Consider the following 19,238-nt stretch of genomic DNA (forward strand, 5'->3'; position numbering starts at 1 on the left):
ACAAAGTCCTTCAGCACCTGCCACACCACTCCCTTTAGACTCTGGCAACTTTAAATAACTCTAGAAACCACCACACACTTCTACAAACTCAGCAACAGTCAGTAGAAATCAACCAGCAACTAACCAGTAAGTAGGTGATGATTCCTTTAAATAGTGCTGGTGGGGATCCTTCCTGCTGCTGAACACATGTTCAGCTGTGCCATCCTCATAGAGGGCGTTAGCTGGCGTGCTGATCTCCAAAATGGCAGCGCTGGTGTCAAATCCATGTTAAACGCCAACTGATGTCATGATTGGCCTACTCTGCATACTTCCGGTGCACGCTCCCTGCGCCCGCACTAACGCTCTACCCAAGATGGCCTCAGGCGCAACCCGCAGACACCATTTTGGAACCATAACGGCACCCATAGCGCCCAAACAACAGGCGCTACAGAGCCTAATTTGGCAGCCACTGGGCAATTGAATAGAATTGCAAATTACATGAATACAATTACAGAGGAATTTGTGAAAAACAGAATGATAAGCCACAATCAAACAGCTGAACTTCAGAGTTCCACGTAAATGAGGCAACAGTGCATCAAAATCATACCATCACAAAATAGCAAAAAAGCAATTTCCCATGATGATATTCAACTAGGTCATTATGCTTTACTTTGTCATTTGTAGATATTATTTTCTATATTTGGGGTTTACCCCATTGGACAGTGACCCAAGACAACTGACTGCTGGTATTGTTAAATGCAGGGCAATGTCTCTTTTAACATTTCAATAACACTTGCAAAGATCACAATAATTCACCAGCATCCTGTATTACTTAAGCAAAAGCAGACTTGATGCACTGGGTGATCTCCTGAGGCAGTACTCATGGATTATCTGGTAACTAGAAGTTATGATGTTTAACATGGTCCTAGAGCACAGCAGAGACCCAGGGTGCACGAGGGTGGTTGGCAGGGGATTGGGGCGGGCGGGGTGGGGGCAGAGGTTGGAGGAGGAAAGACAGGTTGTAGACTTTTAAAAATTAAAACCATAGGTCCTTAAGAGAAGTATGGGCTTACCTGTTTGAGAAGTGGTGAAGATGCAGCAAAGTGTGCTGGCAGCTGTCCTGGAGAATACCCATCTCCTCCCCCCACCGACCCCCCATTCTGATTTCCCATCAGAAGGCTATAGGTTTTCCTTTGTCCAATCAAGAAATCGGGATGCATTGTTAAAGCACTAGAATGTTTTTATGATTGCTAATTCAGAGTGTGGCACGGCTTCCTTTTTTGTAATACTGTCCAATACTGCATTAGACAGAGAAAAAAATAGCAGCCTTAAATTACATTCTCAGAGTTAAAATCATAGAATGGTTACAGCGCAGAAGGAGGCCATTCGGCCCGTCGAGCCCGTGCCGGTTCTCTGCAAGAGCACTTCAGCTAGTCCCACTCCCCCGCCCTTTCCCCGTAGCCCTGCAATTTTTTTTCCTTCAGGTACTTATCTAATTCCCTTTTGAAAGATAAGATTGAGCCTGCCTCCACCACTGTTTCAGGCAGTGCATTCCCGATCCTAACCACTCGCTACGTAAAAAAGTTTTTCCTCATGTCACCTTTGGTTCTTTTGCCAATCACCTTGAATCTGTGTTCTCTGGTTCTCGGCCCTTCCGCCAATGGGAACAGATTTTCTCTCTATCTACTCTGTATAGCTCCCTCATGATTTTGAATACCTCTATCAAATCTCCTCTCAACCTTCTCTGCTCCAAGGAGAACAATCCCAGCTTCTCCAGTCTATCCACATAACTGAAGTCCCTCATTCCTGGAATCATTTTCGTAAATCTTTTCTGCACCCTCGCTAAAGCCTTCACATCCTTCCTAAAGTGCGGTGCCCAGAATCAGACACAATACTTCAGTTGAGGCCGAACCAGTGTTTTATAAAGGTTCATCATAACTTCCTTGCTTTTGTACTCTGTGCCTCTTTTTATGAAGCCCAGGATCCCGTATGCTTTTTTAACTACTTTTTCAACCTGCCCTGCCACCTTCAACGATTTGTGCACATATACCCCCAGGTCTCTCTGTTCAGTCACCCACTTTAGGATTGTACCCTTTAGTTTATTTTGCCTCTCCTCATTCTTCCTACCAAAATGTATCACTTTGCACTTTTCTGTGTTAAATTTCATCTGCCACATGTCCGCCCATTCCACCAGCCTGGTGTCGTCTTTCATTAATGCATTCTTGGAGTCTGTAGCTTGGTTGAGGCTCTTGACTCAAAGGAGGACCAAGTACACAATGAAACTCAGAAAATACAAGGGAACTCAAGCTGCAGGTTCCAAAGAGCAGGGCAGGCATGTACTGGGGAAACTTCTTGTGAGCATATCTAATGTGCAATTGCTGATCTTATTGGTAAGCTTAGTGGGATTTCTTTCAGAATAATTTTTTTAATGCATTTATGATGTTATTAATGTTATATGATCAACTGGGTCAGCTAATAGCAGTTTGAAAAGTAAATTTAACAATGTGATTGGCTGGGTGTGTGGTAGCTTCTACAACTAGATTGTTAACTTCAGAGAAAATTTAAGCAATTGAATTGTTTGGTTTTATGCAGGCTCGATCTTTATTGGCAGCTTTCCTGATCTATATTTGAGGAAAGCTGTTTGGTTAACTTAACGAACAGTGATTATTTGAGTCAATCAGAAAAGCCTGACACTAGGTTTATTTTGTGCTTAGAGACAGATTTAGCATGCCAGCCTACACATTTAAATGCATGACACAAAACTCTTAATTAAATGGATTAAAGACTGGGTCTGCGACAGGTGGTGAGGGAACCAACAAGAGGGAAAAACCTACTTGATCTCGTCCTCACCAATCTACCTGTTGCAGATGCATCTGTCCATGACAACATTGGTGGAAGTGACCACCACAGTCCTTGTGGAGACGAAGTCCCGTCTTCATGTTGAGGATACCCTCCACCGTGTTGTGTGGCACTACCACCGTGCTAAATGGGACAGATTTCAAACAGATCTGGCAACTCAAAACTGGGCATCCATGAGGCGCTGTGGGCCATCAGCAGCAGCAGAATTGTATTCAACCACAATCTGTAACCTCATGGCCCGGCATATCCCTCACTCTACCATTACCATCAAGCCGGGAGATCAACCCTGGTTTAACGAAGAGTGCAGGAGAGCACGCCGGGAACAGCACCAGGCATACCGAAAAATGAGGTGTCAACCTGGTGAGGCTACAACACAGGACTACTTGCATGCAAAACAACGGAAGCAACATGCGATAGACAGAGCTAAGCGATCTCGCAACCATTGGATCAAATCAAAGCTCTGCAGTCCTGCCACATCCAGTCATGAGTGGTGGTGGACAATTAAACAGTTAACAGGAGGAGGAGGCTCCAAAAATATCCCCATCCTCAATGATGGTGGAGCCCAGCACGTGAGTGCAAAAGACAAGGCTGAAGCATTTGCAGCTATCTTCAGCCAGAAGTGCCGAGTGGATGATCCATCTCGGCCTCCTCCTGAGGTCCCCAGCATCACAGATGCCAGTCTTCAGCCCATTCAATTCACTCCACGTGATGTCAAGAAACGGCTGAAGACACTGGATACTGCAAAGGCGATGGGCCCTGACAACATTCCGGCAATAGTACTGAAGACTTGTGCTCCAGAACTAGCTGCGCCCCAAGCCAAGCTGTTCCAGTACAGCTACAACACTGGCATCTACCCGGCAATGTGGAAAATTGCCCAAGTATGTCCTGTCTACAAAAAGCAGGACAAGTCCAACCCGGCCAATTACCATCCCATCAGTCTACTCTCAATCATCAGCAAAGTGATGGAAGGTGTCGTCGACAGTGCTATCAAGTGGCACTTACTCAGCAATAACCTGCTAACTGACGCCCAGTTTGGGTTCCGCCAGGGCCACTCAGCTCCTGACCTCATTACAGCCTTGGTCCAAACATGGACAAAAGAGCTGAACTCGTGAGGTGAGAGTGACTGCCCTTGACATCAAGGCAGCATTTGATCGAGTGTGGCATCAAGGAGCCCTAGCAAAACTGAAGTCAATGGGAATCAAGGGGAAAACTCTCCATTGGTTGGAATCATACCTAGCACAAAGGAAGTTGGCTGTGGTTGTTGGAGGTCATTCATCCCAATCACATGACATCACTGCAGGAGTTCCTCAGGGCAGTGTCCCAGGCCCAACCATCTTCAGCTGTTTCATCAATGACCTTCCCTCCATCATAAGGTCAGAAGTGGGGATGTTCGCTGATGATTGCACACTGTTCAGCACCATTCGAGACTCGTCAGATACTGACGCAGTCCGTGTCTATATGCAGCAAGACCTGGACAACATTCAGACTTGGGCTGACAAGTGGCAAGTAACATTCGCACCACACAAGTGCCAGGCAATGACCATCTCCAACAAGCGAGACTCTAACCACCTCCCCTTGACATTCAATGGCATTACCATCGCTGAATCCCCCACTATCAACATCCTGGGGGTTACCACTGATCAGAAACTGAACTGGACCAGCCATATAAATACTGTGGCTACAAGAGCAGGCCAGAGGCTGGGAATTCTGCGGCGAGTGTCTCACCTCCTGACTCCCCAAAGCCTTTCCACCATCTACAAGGCACAAGTCAGGAGTGTGATGGAATACTCTCCACTTGCCTGGATGAGTGCAGCTCCAACAACACTCAAGAAGCTCGACACCATTCAGGATAAAGCAGCCCGCTTGATTGGCACTCCATCCACCTTCAACATACACTCCCTCCACCACCGGCGCACTGTGGCTGCAGTGTGTACCATCTACAAGATGCACTGCAGCAACTCACCAAAGCTCCTTCAACAGCACCTTCCAAACCCGCGACCTCTACCACTTAGAAGGACAAGGGCAGCAGACGCATGGGAACATCACCACCTACAAGTTCCCCTCCAAGCCACACACCATCCTGACTTGGACCTGTATCGCCGTTCCTTCACTGTCGCTGGGCCAAAATCCTGGAACTCCCTTCCTAACAGCATTGTGGGTGTACCTACACCATATGGACTGCAGCGGTTCAAGAAGGCGGCTCACCACCATCTTCTCAAGGGCAATTAGGGATGGGCACTAAATGCAGGCCTAGCCAGCGACGCCCACATCCCATCAATGAATTAAAAAAAAATGAGATTACTCCAACATTCTGCATCACATAGTTTCTGAAACAATGATCACAGCGTAGTTAAGTTCAATGTTTTTAGTGATGTTGATTGAGGGATAAATATTTGCTAGGACACCGGGGATAACTCCCCATATCTTCTTTGAAATAGTGCCACAGGATCTTTCACATCCACTTGAGAGAGCAGGTTTAACGTCTCATCTGAAAGACAGCACCCCCTCAGTACTGCACTGGAGGGTCAGCCTAGGTTTGTGTGCTCAAGTCTCTGGAGTGAGACTTGAACTGACAACCTTCTGGCTCAGAGGCCAGGGTGCTACCAACTGAGCCACGGCTTAAGAAAGGCAAAATTGAGTGAGATAAATGGGGACCTATTGAAATTAATGGGCAGAAAAGTTAGCAAGCAATTTGACTGATCAACAATGGGTAATCTTCAAATGAGATGCAGTGAATACAAAATATATTCCTACAGGGCGAAAAAGGAGTGATTCAAGTTACAGATTTCCATGGAAACAGAGAGATTTAAAAAATCTGAAACTTTAAAAAAGTATGTATACAATAAAGTTGGGGCTAAATAGAAAGTGCAGTCGGGAGATTAGGAAGGTTAAAAAGGAATATAAAAAAAGGCTAGCAGATAACATAAAAGGAACTCATAATAGCTTTTATAAACATATAAAAAGTAAAAGAATAGTTAGAGAGAGGGTAGGACCACTCAGGGATTAAGAAGAACATTGAAGTGTGGAGAATGAAGATATGGCAGAGGCAGTAAATGTTTCCATCAGTTTTTACAAATGATAGTGGAAGTGAGAACATAGGTGTATTAGAAGAGGATAGAGTGTGTGCAGCGTAGATCCAACAACAACAAAAAAAACCTTGCATTTACAGTATATAGAATGATGCCAGGGATGGAAAACTATAGTTATGAGAAGAGACTTGAGATAATGGAACTATTTCCACTGGGGCAGAGAAAGCGAAAGAGATTTAGTGGCAGTTTTTAAAATGATGATGTGTTGAAAGTAAGCCCTGTGGTTGGTGAGTCAGTGACAAAGAGATCATAAATTTAAAATGAGCACTTGTGGAGAGGTTAGGAGAATTTTTAAAAACAATTTTTACAGAAGGGTTGTTGGAGCACGGAATGCTTTGTAACGGAGTGATTGAAGCAGAGACCATTACAGTATATCTTTTAAGGGAAAATTGGATAAATATTTGAAGTAGAGGAAGAAACAGGGTTATGAGGAGAGAGCAAGGAAGTGGAATTAGATTTGGATTTCTCTAGCAGGCAGACACGATGGGCTAAATCAGCTCCTTCTGTGATGTAAACGTCTACAGTTCTTAGCAATAGTTTCAGGGAGAGAAGTTTTTCACCTTAACCCCTTCTGCCTTTTAACCTGCTGTTGGGTATCTTCTAGCAGATTACCTGCCTGCTGCCTCATTCATGCAATGATAGGTTACACAAGTGAAGTTAAAAAGGAGCTAAAGCATACAAGTAATTGTAAGGCTTTTCATAAACTAGGTTTATAGGATATAAACAAACTATAATAATTAATAGTGCGGCATCGGCAGTGGGTGGAGGCGGAGCAGCGCGACTACAAGAGGCCCCAGAGGCTCAGGTAGGCCTCAGTGCGGCATCGGCAGCGGGTGGAGGCGGAGCAGCGCGGCAGAGCGACTACAAGAGGCCCTAGAAGCTCAGGTAGGCGTACCAATCTCAGGCAAGGAGAGAGGTAAAAAGTATTTAAGGTGTGACGTCACCACAAAACAGGTAGGTGATTGGTTGGAGTATTTCTCTCGTTTTAAAACTTTAAGTCTGTGGTTTATAGTTTTTAAGGTTGCTGTGGTGTACCAAGGCCTTTCTGGTGCAGAGTGACTGTTGGTAAACCATTTAACTGGTGTAACTAGAGGGATTGATTTAATTTAAATCCAATTAATTAAAGGGGATACTAGCATCTAAAATCGGGCAGAGGGTGTCCATAACTAACAATAAAAAATTTAATTAATTACATAGAATGGAGCAGGTGATGTGTTACTGTTGCGAGATGTGGGAGCCGGTGAACCCCATTGAGGCTCATGGTGATTACGTCTGTGACAAGTGTCTGCTGCTACAGGAACTCCAGCTCCGTGTTGAAGAGCTGGAGTCTGAGCTTCAGACACTGCGACACATCAGGGAGGGGGAGAAGTACCTGGACTCTGTATCAGGAGGTGGTCACACCTATGAAGTTATTCAGATGTAGCCCATGGTCAGGGACAGGACGGTGTGACTACGAGTGAGGCAGGTACGGGGATCCAGGAGGTAGAGCTGGAGGAGCCGCAGCCCTTGCTCTTGACCAACAGGTTCGAGGTTCTTACTCCCTGTGGGGACAGGAGCAGGGACTGCAGGGAGGATGAGCAACCTGGCCACAGCACCGTGGAATGGGGGGCCATTCAAGAGGGGGGAGTAAATAGGAATGTTGTAGTGGTAGGGGATAGTATTATTAGGGGGATAGATAGAGTTCTCTGCAGCCGAGAGAGTCCCGAAGGCTGTGTTGCCAACCCGGTGCCAGGGTTAAGGACATCTCCTCTGGGCTGGAAAGAAACTTGCAGTGGGAGGGGGTGGATCCAGTTGTCGTGGTCCATGTTGGTACAAACGACGTAGATAGGACTAGGAAGCCGGTTCTGTTAAAGGAGTATGAGCAGCTAGGGGTCAAATTAAAAGACAGAACCTCAAGGGTAATAATCGGATTATTACCTGAGCCACGAGCGAATTTGGCTAGGACAAATAAAATTAGAGAGTTAAATGCGTGGCTCAAAGACTGGTGTGGGAGAAATGGGTTTTGCTTTCTGGGACACTGGCACCAGTACTGGGGCAGGATGGAGCTGTTCCGTTGGGACGGGCTTCACTTGGCCAGTGCTGGGACTAGAGTCCTGGCGGATCATATAACTAGGGCTGTAGAGAGGGCTTTAAACTAACTAGTGTGGGGGGGGGGGGGGGAGGTTCCTGGAGAGCAAATAATAAAAATGACAACAGAGAAGGTCATAGACTTAGGTAGCAGTGGGGAAATTAAAAACCAGAGCGTGTCAGGAAGGGGCAGAAGGTATGGAGTAAAAGGTAAAGTAATAAAAAAGGGTAAAAGCAGGAACTAAGTGTCACAAAACATATTTGAAAGTTCTCCATCTGAATGCACGTAGCATTCGTAACAAAATAGACGAGTTAATGGCACAAATAACTACATATGGGTATGATCTTGTGGCCATTACAGAAACATGGCTGCAGGGTGACAATGCCTGGGAATTAAACATACCAGGTTATTTAACGATCAGGAAGGACAGGCTGGAAGGAAGGGGAGGTGGGGTGGCTATGTTAATAAAAGGAAGGAATCACTGTAATACAGAGAAATGATATTGGGTCAAAAGATCAGGATAATGAAACAGTTTGGGTGGAGGTAAGGAATAATAAGGGGAAAAAAACACTAGTGGGCGTAGTCTATAGGCCTCCGAACAGTTGCAACTCTGTTGGACGGAGTATCAATCAGGAAATAGTTGAGGCTTGTAATAAGGGAGCATCTATAATTATGGGGGATTTTAACTATCATATTAATTGGACAAATCAAATTGGGCAGGGCTGCCTTGAGGATGAGTTCATTGAGTGTATTAGGGATGGGTTTCTTGAGCAGTATGTAACTGAACCGACCAGGGGGCAAGCAACCTTAGATCTGGTCCTGTGTAATGAGACAGGATTAATTAAAAATGTCCTAGTAAAGGATCCCCTTGGAATGAGTGACCATAACATGGTTGAATTCCATATTCAATTAGAGGGTGAGAAGGTTGGATCTCAAACAAGCGTGCTAAGCTTGAATAAAGGAGACTATGAAGGTATGAGAGCGGAATTGAGTAGAGTGGATTGGGAAAATAGATTAAAGGGTAAGACGATACATGATCAGTGGTGTACATTTAAGGAGTTATTTTACAACTTCCAAAAAATATATATTCCACTGAGAAGAAAAGGGTGTAAAATAAAAGACAGCCATCCGTGGCTAAGTAAAGAAATTAAGGGTAGTATTCGACTAAAAACAAGGGCATATAAGGTAGCCAAATCTAGCGGGAGGATAGAGGATTGGGAAAACTTTAAAAGACAGCAAAAAATAACAAAAAGATTAAGAAAGGGAAGATAAATTATGAAAGTAAATTAGCAAAAAATATAAAAACAGATAGTAAATAGTTATATAAAAAGAAAAAGGGTGGCTAAAGTAAATGTTGGTCCCTTAGAGGAGGAGACTGGGAAATTAATGGTGGGAAATATGGAGATGGCAAAAACACTGAATGAATATTTTGTATCAGTCTTTACAGTAGAAGACACGAAGAATATCCCAACACTGGACAAACAGGGGACTATGGGGGGGGGGGGGGGGGAGGAGCTAAACACGATCAAAATCACTAAGGAAGTGGTACTCGGTAAAATAATGGGACTCAAGGCGGATAAATCACCTGGACCTGATGGCTTACATCCAAGGGTCTTGAGGGAAATGGCGGTAGGGATTGTGGATGCATTGGTAATAATTTTCCAAAACTCCCTGGACTCAGCAAAGGTCCCGGCAGACTGGAAAACTGCTAATGTAACGCCCTTATTTAAAAAGGGCAGTAGACAGAAGGCTGGAAACTATAGACCGGTTAGCCTAACATCTGTGGTAGGTAAAATATTGGAGTCCATTATTAAGGAGACAGTAACAGGACATTTGGATAATCATAATTTAATAAGACAAAGTCAGCATGGTTTTATGAAGGGGAAGTCATGTTTGACAAATTTGCTGGAGTTCTTTGAGGAAGTAACATATAGGGTGGATAAAGGGGAACCAGTGGACGTAGTGTATTTAGACTTCCAAAAGGCATTTGACAAGGTGCCACACAAAAGATTATTGCTTAAGATAAAAAATCACAGGATTGGGGGTAGTATTCTGGCATGGATAGAGGATTGGCTATCTAACAGAAGGCAGAGAGTTGGGATAAATGGTTCATTCTCAGACTGGCAATCAGTAACTAGTGGTGTTCCACAGGGGTCAGTGCTGGGTCCCCAACTCTTTACAATCTATATTAACGATTTGGAGGAGGGGACCGAGTGTAACATATCAAAGTTTGCAGATGATACTAAGATGGGAGGGAAAGTAGTGAGTGAGGAGGACATAAAAAACCTGCAAGGGGACATAGACAGGCTAAGTAAGTGGGCAGAGATTTGGCAGATGGAATACAATACTGGAAAGTGTGAGGTTATGCACTTTGGCAGGAAAAATCGTAGAGCAAGTTATTATCTTAATGGCAAGAAACTGGAAAGTACTGAAGTACAAAGGGATCTGGGGGTCCTGGTGCACGAAACTCAAAAGGTTAGTATGCAGGTGCAGCAAGTGATTAAGAAGGCCAATGGAATGTTGGCTTTCATTGCTAGGGGGATAGAATATAAAAATAGGGAGGTATTGCTTCAGTTGTACAAGGTATTGGTGAGACCGCACCTGGAATACTGCATACAGTTTTGGTGTCCATACTTAAGAAAAGACATACTTGCTCTCGAGTCAGTACAAAGAAGGTTCACTCGGTTAATCCCGGGGATGGACATATGAGGAGAGGTTGAGTAGATTGGGACTCTACTCATTGGAGTTCAGAAGAATGAGAGGCGATCTTATTGAAATATATAAGATTGTGAAGGGGTTGGATCGGGTGGATGCGAGGAGGATGTTCCCGATGATGGGTGAAACTAGAACTAGGGGGCATAGTCTTAGAATAAGGGGCTGCTCTTTCAAAACTGAGATGAGGAGGAACTACTTCACTCAGAGGGTGGTAGATCCATGAAATATGCTGCCCCAAAAAGCTGTAGAAGCTACATCATTACATAAATTTATAACAGAAATAGACAGTTTCCTAGAAGTAAAGGGAATAAAGGGTTATGGGGAGCGGGCAGGAATTTGGACATGAGTCTAGGTTCGGATCGGTCATGGCCCTGTGGGTAGCGGAGCGGGCCCAGGGGCCGTGTAGCCTGATCCTGCTCCTATTTCGTGTGTCTAATTCTGTTAGATTCAGGAGATGGTTCTGTGATAGTAGATTGGCGGTTAGGATCAGATCAGCCATGATCTTATTGAATGGCGGAGCAGGCTCGAGGGGCCGATTGGCCTACTCCTGCTCCTATTTCTTATGTTTTCAAGATACCCAGTTATACCCTTAGATGCACATAATCCTAACTAAACATCGTAACCCTGAACAAAGAAAATTAACATCTTTATCATTTAATTATTTATTGACTCCTGGTATATAAACCAATTACTGTATCAGTTTCACATTGTATTTCTCTCGTTGAAATTGGAAAATGTGCAATAATTTGATTAGTTATCACAGAATGTACAAAACAGTTTTGAATATCATAACAATCTATGAAGATTCATTATAAGAAAAAACAATGACCAACATGAGTATTCCAATAGTCATAAATCAAGAAAGGGCCATTTTGATAAACAAGGTACAGTAGCCTGGTGGTTATAGTACTGGACTAGCAACCCAGGGGTTAAGAATTCAAATCTCACCAGCGCAAGTTGTAAAACCGAATCTGAAATCAGGTCAATTGTGGGCTAGCACCAGGAAAAATAATCATGATCGTCATAAAAACCCGACTGGCTCACAAAGCAGAGCCTGCCATCCCTACCTGGTCTGGCCTACAAGTGACTCCAGTCCCACGCTACATGGTTGACTCTTAATGCCCTCACAGTAGAATTCAGTAGATTCTGGTGGGACAATATCAAAGACTTTGATGTATTTCTTATGTATATAGTGGTCCTCGGTAAAATGGCAACTCCAATTATGAACCGACGAGTTAAAAACAATAGACAGATAGTAAAGGTAGATGCTCTTGCACTCAATAACAACTTGCACTTATTAAGCACCATGGGGTAGATTTTGAATTTATGCGATAGCGTAAAACGGGCGATAACAAATGGGCAGCCCATTTTACGTCTCTCCCAAGGACTTCAATGGAAATAAATATCAGGAGAGATGTAAAATGTGCTGCCGATTCGCTATCACCCATTTTACACTATTGCACAGTCAAATTACCTCCTTTAATGTAGTGAAACTTTCCAAGGTCCATCACGGAGGCAAAAATGGACATTGATTGGTAGTAAAGGGAGGCGAGCGGAGTAAAGGGAGGCGAGCGGAGTAAAGGGAGGCGAGCGGAGTAAAGGGAGGCGAGCGGAGTAAAGGGAGGCGAGCGCAGGCATGGACAAAGAGGTAGATTAAGCAGAGGTTTTTATGGGGAGATAACAAGGTGGAGGGGTTTAGGGAGAAAGTTCCAGGGTTTAGGGAGAAAGTTCCAGGGTGTGGAGCCAAAGCAGCTAAAGGATGCAGCAGCGCAGTTTGAGATAAATGCAACGGTTCGACCCATTACTGTGCACAGCACGCACATCGCTTATTATTACCTTCCCACAATTCTTGTTTTTGTTGCAACTTTGTTTCCAAGACAGCATACCTGCAATAGCTCCAAGCTCATAGGAATGCTCTTTAGCTCTTTCAACAAGTCCAAGGCTCCAACCTGCAAAACAACACAAGGTACTTTTTAAAATGCAAGAATACAGAGGGACTGAATAGCCACCCATTTTGCTGTCCGAGTCAGGTTAAAAGTATACTGAAAGTGCAAATGAAAGTTTGTGGAATGATCTTAGTTGATAAATGACTATAGAAAGAAACGTTAACAAGTATTTTCACACTGTTGGGTTCCACTCGGAATTAAGGTGTCAGCGTGTCGTACTGTGAGATTGTTCTGCTTATCTCTGCATGGGATTTTTTTAGGATGAATTTGAACCAGACAAGAGTTTAATCAGAACAACAAATTGTTTTCAAGTACTTGTTAAGAGAGCTAGTCGTGCTTTGTTATGTCACAATTGCCCAAATCAGGACAACTGGAAAAACTGACTAGGATCATTATGCCAGGCGAGTGCAAATGGCTCTGCTCCTCCTCTACTCATCAGGCCAGCACTAATCGAGTCCTTTTATGTCCAGAATGACCTAAAAATTGTCTATCAGCCTCTATACATCTTTGATAGTCCCAGTAATTCAGCTAATCTCCCAGATATATCTCCTCATCTCAAATACTAACTCTTACACTATCTGTCCTTTTAGAACTGGGCTCTTCTCTCCTTTGTCCTAGACCTCCTTCTTGCATAATACACTGCAGTAAATCACAGTTAGGATTGGAGGCGAGGGAAAAAATGTCTAGATTAACTAAATTAACAGGTTGATTAGGAATATAGATAAAGCGACAAGTTGCGCATTACTCATCTACCAAATAAACATGGTAGGATCAATAATAGTATACAATACAGTTTGTATAGTCAGCTACTGGCATCACAAAATATTTTGTCCCATTTTAGAGCATTTTTAAGTGCAGATTTCAGATTGTATCAAAATAATCTGTGAAACAAAAAGGTGTAATCATGCAGTTTTTATGTCACATGTTTCGCAGACGGAACATGAATCTAAATAATTTGCACTTAATTGATTTATAAACAATTTAAGTAAAAAATAAAACTATGCGACACCAAGCATGCTAGGATTGCAGAGAAGGCACATTTATGTTGGCTGGAGCCCTCGGTGCTCCTGTGCCATTTTATTCTTCTCTTTGTGTTGCACATTGGTATTTCATACGAGCCAAACACAAATTTGTAGCGCAGGTGCACATTCAGCACCCACTGGATTGGCAGCTCATGCTGTTGTCCACTGGTTAGTGTAACAGTCTGAAACAACCCTGAATCAAAAATTACAGTGCTTGTTACCTGGAAAAATGCACATCCAAGTGCACATACTTTGAGTATTTTTAATTACTGAGTACATATTTTACATAAAAGTGTCCAACATCAAACTTTATATAAACACCAGCAAATCATAACTGAACAATCTAAGTGTAAAGAACAAAAGCCAGTCATTTTGTGCTGATTCTCCTGACCTCGAGAAAAGCCAAGCTGCTGCCAATCTAGAGAAACTTTGAACAATAATGGTCACTAATTGACCCAAGGACCTATTCAGACCACTTCCCCAAAAGTATTACCTGATCTGCCTTAAATTGGAAGCCCAGATTAGCAACTAAACAACACACATGTTCCAAATTAAAAGTATGTGTGAGTAATGCCACAGATCAACTTATGCATTATAGTCTAGATTTTCTAATTGTAATGCTAGCTAACCTGCATTGCAATAGAAAAACCTAGTCTTATGTTTTCAGTGCCTTACGTAACTATTAAGTTACTCGTTAAGGTAAATAGATTGCTTCCAAGCATTTATTTTAGAAAAGCTTTGCCCTTCAACTGTATCAGCCCAAAAAAGATCATGTGCTTTTACTTTTTCAGATTCAGAACGAACCTTGTTTACACTACAGCTTCAAATACATATCAAATAAAATTAGCCGCTGCCAAGTCATACAAACCCTTTTGCAAAATCCACAACTGGAAAGCCGCAGGAAGCAGCCCCTACTTTACTGTACCGGATCTGTAGTAGTTTGATTCAACATTGAGAAGTACTGTATAAAGAATACTGGAGGTCAAAGATCATCAAATAAATCCCTCCATCACAAACGCTTAATTTGTATCTGCAGATACACACTGGAATGGCTAAATGTGCAGTCATGCACATACACCAACACAAGAAACAATATATCAATACAAGAAACAATACCACTACTCCAAATGTCACCAACTCACTAGACAGCTTTACAAATGAGATATGATGAGGTTAATTGAATCGGAGTATGAATTAGTCAAATTTATTAGTCACATTTATGGAGCTAAGCAGGTCTGGTTTAGCCATTCACCGCCAGATCTGTCTGGATCACATAAAGCACTATCGGGTCCTGCTCTCGTCTGCCAAAATTGCTCACTGTTCCAGAATCATTCTGGAATTCAAAGATAAACCCCCAGCTTCTATTCTCCACTGTTAACCGTCTTCTTAAACCCCCCTCATCTCCGACAACAAGTGTGAGGAGCTCATGGACTTTTGTCTCTAAGACTGAGACCACCCATTCAGCTGCCTCTGCCACGTCCCTTCCTTCCCCTAGCTCACCGGGCCAAACTTCCTCCAAGGTTTCCCCCTGCCCTAGCCCTGAACTCGCATCTTTCTCCAGTTTCTCTCCGATCTCCCCTCATGACCTCTCCGCGCTCATTTTGTCCATGAGACCCACCTCCTGCTCCCTCGACCCTATTCCCACCAAACTGCTAACCACCCAACTTCCTTTTCTGGCTGACATTGTTAACGGTTCTCTCTCCTCAGATACTGTCCCCCTGGTCCTCAAATCGGCCGTCATCAACCCTCTCCACAAAAAAAACCTTCGACTCCTCTGTCCTTGCAAACTACCGCCCCATCTCCAACCTCCCTTTCCTCTCCAAAGTCCTTGAATGTGTTGTCGCCTCCCAAATCCGTGCTCATCTTTCCTGCAACTCCATGTTTGAATCCCTCCAATCAGTTTTCTGCTCCTGCCACAGTACTGAAACGGCTCTCATCAAAGTCACAAATGACATTCTTTGTGACTGTGACAAAGGTAAACTATCCCTCCTCGTCCTTCTCGACTTGTCTGCAGCCTTTGACACGGTTGACCACACTATCCTTCTCCAACACCTCTCCACCGTCATCCAGCTGGGTGGGACTGCACTCGCCTGGTTCCATTCTTGTCTATCTAATCGTAACCAGAGAATCACCTGCAACGGCTTCTCTTCCCGCTCCCGCATCGTTACCTCTGGTGTCCCCCAATGATCTATCCTTGGCCCCCTCCTATTTCTCATCTACATGTTGCCCCTTGGCGACATCATCTGAAAACACTGCGTCAGTTTCCACATGTACGCTGACGACACCCAGCTCTACCTCACTACTTCTTCTCTCGACCCCTCCACAGTACCTAAATTGTCAGACTGCTTGTCCGACATCCAGTTCTGGAGGAGCAGAAATTTTCTCCAATTAAATATTGGGAAGATCGAAGCCATTGTTTTTGGTCCCCGCCACAAACTCCGTTCCCTAGCCACTGACTCTATCCCTCTCCCTAACATCTGTCTGAGGCTGAACCACACTGTTCGCAACCTTGGTGTCATATCTGACGCGGAAATGAGCTTCCGACCACATATCTGTGGCATAACTAAGACCGCCTATTTGCACCTCTGTAACATCGCCAGTCTCCACCCCTGCCTCGGCTCATCCGCTGCCGAAACCCTCATCCATGCCTTTGTTACAGCTAGACTTGACTATTCCAACATACACCTGGCTGGCCTCCCACATTCTACCCTATGTAAACTTGAGGTCATCCAAAACTCGGCTGCCCATGTCCTAACCCGCACCAAGTCCCGTTCGCCCATCACCCCTGTGCTCGCTGACCTACATTGGCTCCCGGTTAAGCAACGCCTCAATTTCAAAATTTTCATCCTTGTTTTCAAATCCCTCCATGGCCTCGCCCCTCCCTATCTCTAATCTCCTTCAGCCCCACAACCACGCCCCCCTCCGAGATATCTGCGCTCCTCTAATTCTGCCCTCTTGAGCATTCCTGATTATAATTACTCAACCATTGGTGGCCGTGCCTTCTGTTGCCTAGGCCCTAAGCTCTGGAATTCCCTGCCTAAACCACTCCGCTTCTCTTTCCTCCTTTAAGACGCTCCTTCAAACCTACCTCTTTGACCAAGCATTTGGTCACCTGCCCTAATTTCTCCTTATGTGGCTCGGTGTCAAATTTTTTATCTTATAATTTTTTCAATTTTTTTCAATTTCAATTTTATTTGTCACATAACCAAATACAGTCAGTGAAATGCTTTTTTCTTAACAGGCCGAGCGCACCAAGCAGCAAAGGACACTTAGCTGCCTGGTACGCACGGAGCCCACAAGGACGGCAGCCATCTTCATTGGCGCCATCACAATAGGGTCCGCTCTCGCCTCGCTCCGCCTTTCCCGCACTCCTGCCCGGCATACTCCTGTGAAGCGCCTTGGGACATTTTACTACGTTAAAGGCGCTATATAAATATATAAGTTGTTGTTGTCTGTGATTTTTTTCTCTAGGTGTACTGCAATAACTGAAACGGAAGTCTTGAATTTCATCTGTACACCGGAAGTAAAAGGGAATTCTCATTATTTGACTGTTCTGGGACATCATACAACAACTTCTGAAGGAGTACAACCAGCACAAATCAATTGCCTCAAGCTTCACAGATTTGATACAGTTTTTGGGGTCTTTGAGATATTCTCCTCGGATTCACTGTCACTAGACACTCATGTAATTGGATTTGGAGTGCTCCACAAATCAATACTTGCTTTACATGTCCAATATCTAGGTAAATGCAGTGAGACCCAGGGTCAAACAGAGAAACTTTGCCATTCTAATCCAGCTCACTGGAATTGATCACAAGCCGCCACATGAACGCCTTGTCTTGGGTAGGCAGAAGAATATACCCACTATCAGACTGTAGCTCAGACTATAAACCAACAGACAAATTTCAGGTAAATGAACAGCGTTCTGTAGAAACAATATATTTACAGCAATTACGCACCTTATTATTCTCCTTGAAAATCAAAACAAGAAAAACACTTGTCGTGCTAATACTCAACATAAAACTGATCCTTTAAACATGGTTGCTCACTTCTTAGACAATAAAATGCTACGACAGAGTTTCTGACAGCATCGTATCTAATGGCCTCAGATAGACTGAGGCAGGCAGCCCACAATCAGAACTATCTGCCCACAAAGCTATCCATCAAAGGATCATTGGCCCTATCCTCCCATAGACCTATGCCTTGTATTTACCCTCAGACAAGCTGTTAATTAAACCCACTACTCTAAAAAGGCTGAGGATGTCAATCACATAGATCATTCAAAGGGGCTAGCACAAACATTCTGTGATTACTGGAAATAAACACTTTGGTCCAGCTAGCTATCAGGGAAACTAATCAACAGACTGGAACCAATTACTATGCATTGAAAAGACATTAGCATAGTAAATCTTCATCTTTAACTCATTCTACATGGATTTCAACTTAAATTTCACCCTTCCTGTTTTGGATCCACCTATGGTCATCGATATCTCCGCGATATTCAATGTTCTTCTAACCACTTTATGAAATCCACCCTCTCCACCATGTGCCACCCCATGCTTCTCTTAGACTTTTCTCTGCAGCACTAACAACCTCACTTTCTGTCCTGGCCCTCAGTTCCACATCATCCTTCGTCTCATCAGGCGCTTTAACTTTTTTTCTTCCTGTTAGGTGACAAGGACTGCAAACTTAAACAACTCTTGGATGCCAGCCTCTCGCTTCATTCCTTTTCACTTTCCTCTGACTGCATTTCTCCTTCCAATCTCACCACTTGCCATATTTTCATAATCCTCTCGCACCCAAAACAATCTGTCCTCAACAACGGCTTCAGCTTCACCCCCTACACCCTCACCGTAACAAATTCTGAGCTTGACACGAAGCTGAGCTCTTCTATCGAGGCTTTTGTGCCTAACTTCTCCCCAACCTCTGACCCTAACACCTGTCTAGAACCTTTCTGTTGCATCTAAACCCACCTTTTGCCCTCCTACCCTCACTTGATCTTTTTATTGAAAACTGCCAGCGTGATATTGACCATGTCAGTTACTCCGCTCCCCTCACTTCCTCTCCTCTATACCCCTCTGAACTTGCAATGCTCCATTCTCTCAGGTCCAAATTCTTATCGAACCTGCTGACAAAGGGGGCGCTGTTGTGTGAGGGAATAAGCCATATTTCAGAAAGATACAGCATAATATGAACAGAATTCTGATATTTATTAATATATGATATACTGGGTTTAAAAGTCTGGAAAGCCTTGGAGACACAGGCTGCGAACAGAAAACAGGCTTCTGAGATGGGATGGTTTGATAACAAAGTTGTAAAAACCAAACGAGCTTTAAAATGGGAATTAGTTAAATACACTAAAACAATGACCCTATTGAAATGGCAGTTTGGCAATTCCAGAGTCTGGAGTTTGGGAATAACACAATGGAAGACCCAGTTTAAAGTGTTAGAAGCTAACACGTTGAACAGAAACACAAACATTAAAAGAGGCGTGTGCCTTTGAAAAGATGACATCAAGTAAAAGAAACACCTGCTGGTCAAATAGTTTTTGTTAAACTTG

General features: G+C 43.8%; 1 protein-coding gene across 6 annotated transcripts in view; it reads right to left on the bottom strand.

Annotated features, from left to right (window-relative positions):
- Positions 1–19,238, bottom strand: part of tcea1 (transcription elongation factor A (SII), 1) — a 113,835-nt gene that overhangs the window by 81,661 nt on the left and 12,936 nt on the right. Inside the window, exons 1-2 of one of the 6 annotated variants that reach the window (XM_085992937.1) lie at positions 17,638–17,873; positions 12,597–12,659 (exon numbers count right to left, since the gene is read on the bottom strand). In XM_085992937.1, coding sequence (XP_085849063.1) covers positions 12,597–12,659; positions 17,638–17,697 — 123 coding nt within the window. In that variant the 5' untranslated portion in view covers positions 17,698–17,873. Of the gene's footprint in view, positions 1–11,777; positions 11,857–12,546; positions 12,660–13,899; positions 13,943–17,637; positions 17,874–19,238 lie in introns of those variants that run through there. The other 5 variants (XM_085992939.1, XM_085992938.1, XM_085992940.1 and 2 more) reach the window with 5 other exon arrangements.

Source organism: Somniosus microcephalus, chromosome 7 (assembly GCF_052327205.1).
Source record: "Somniosus microcephalus isolate GS21.2 chromosome 7, FLI_Smic_1.0, whole genome shotgun sequence".
Taxonomy (NCBI): Eukaryota; Metazoa; Chordata; class Chondrichthyes; order Squaliformes; family Somniosidae; genus Somniosus; species Somniosus microcephalus.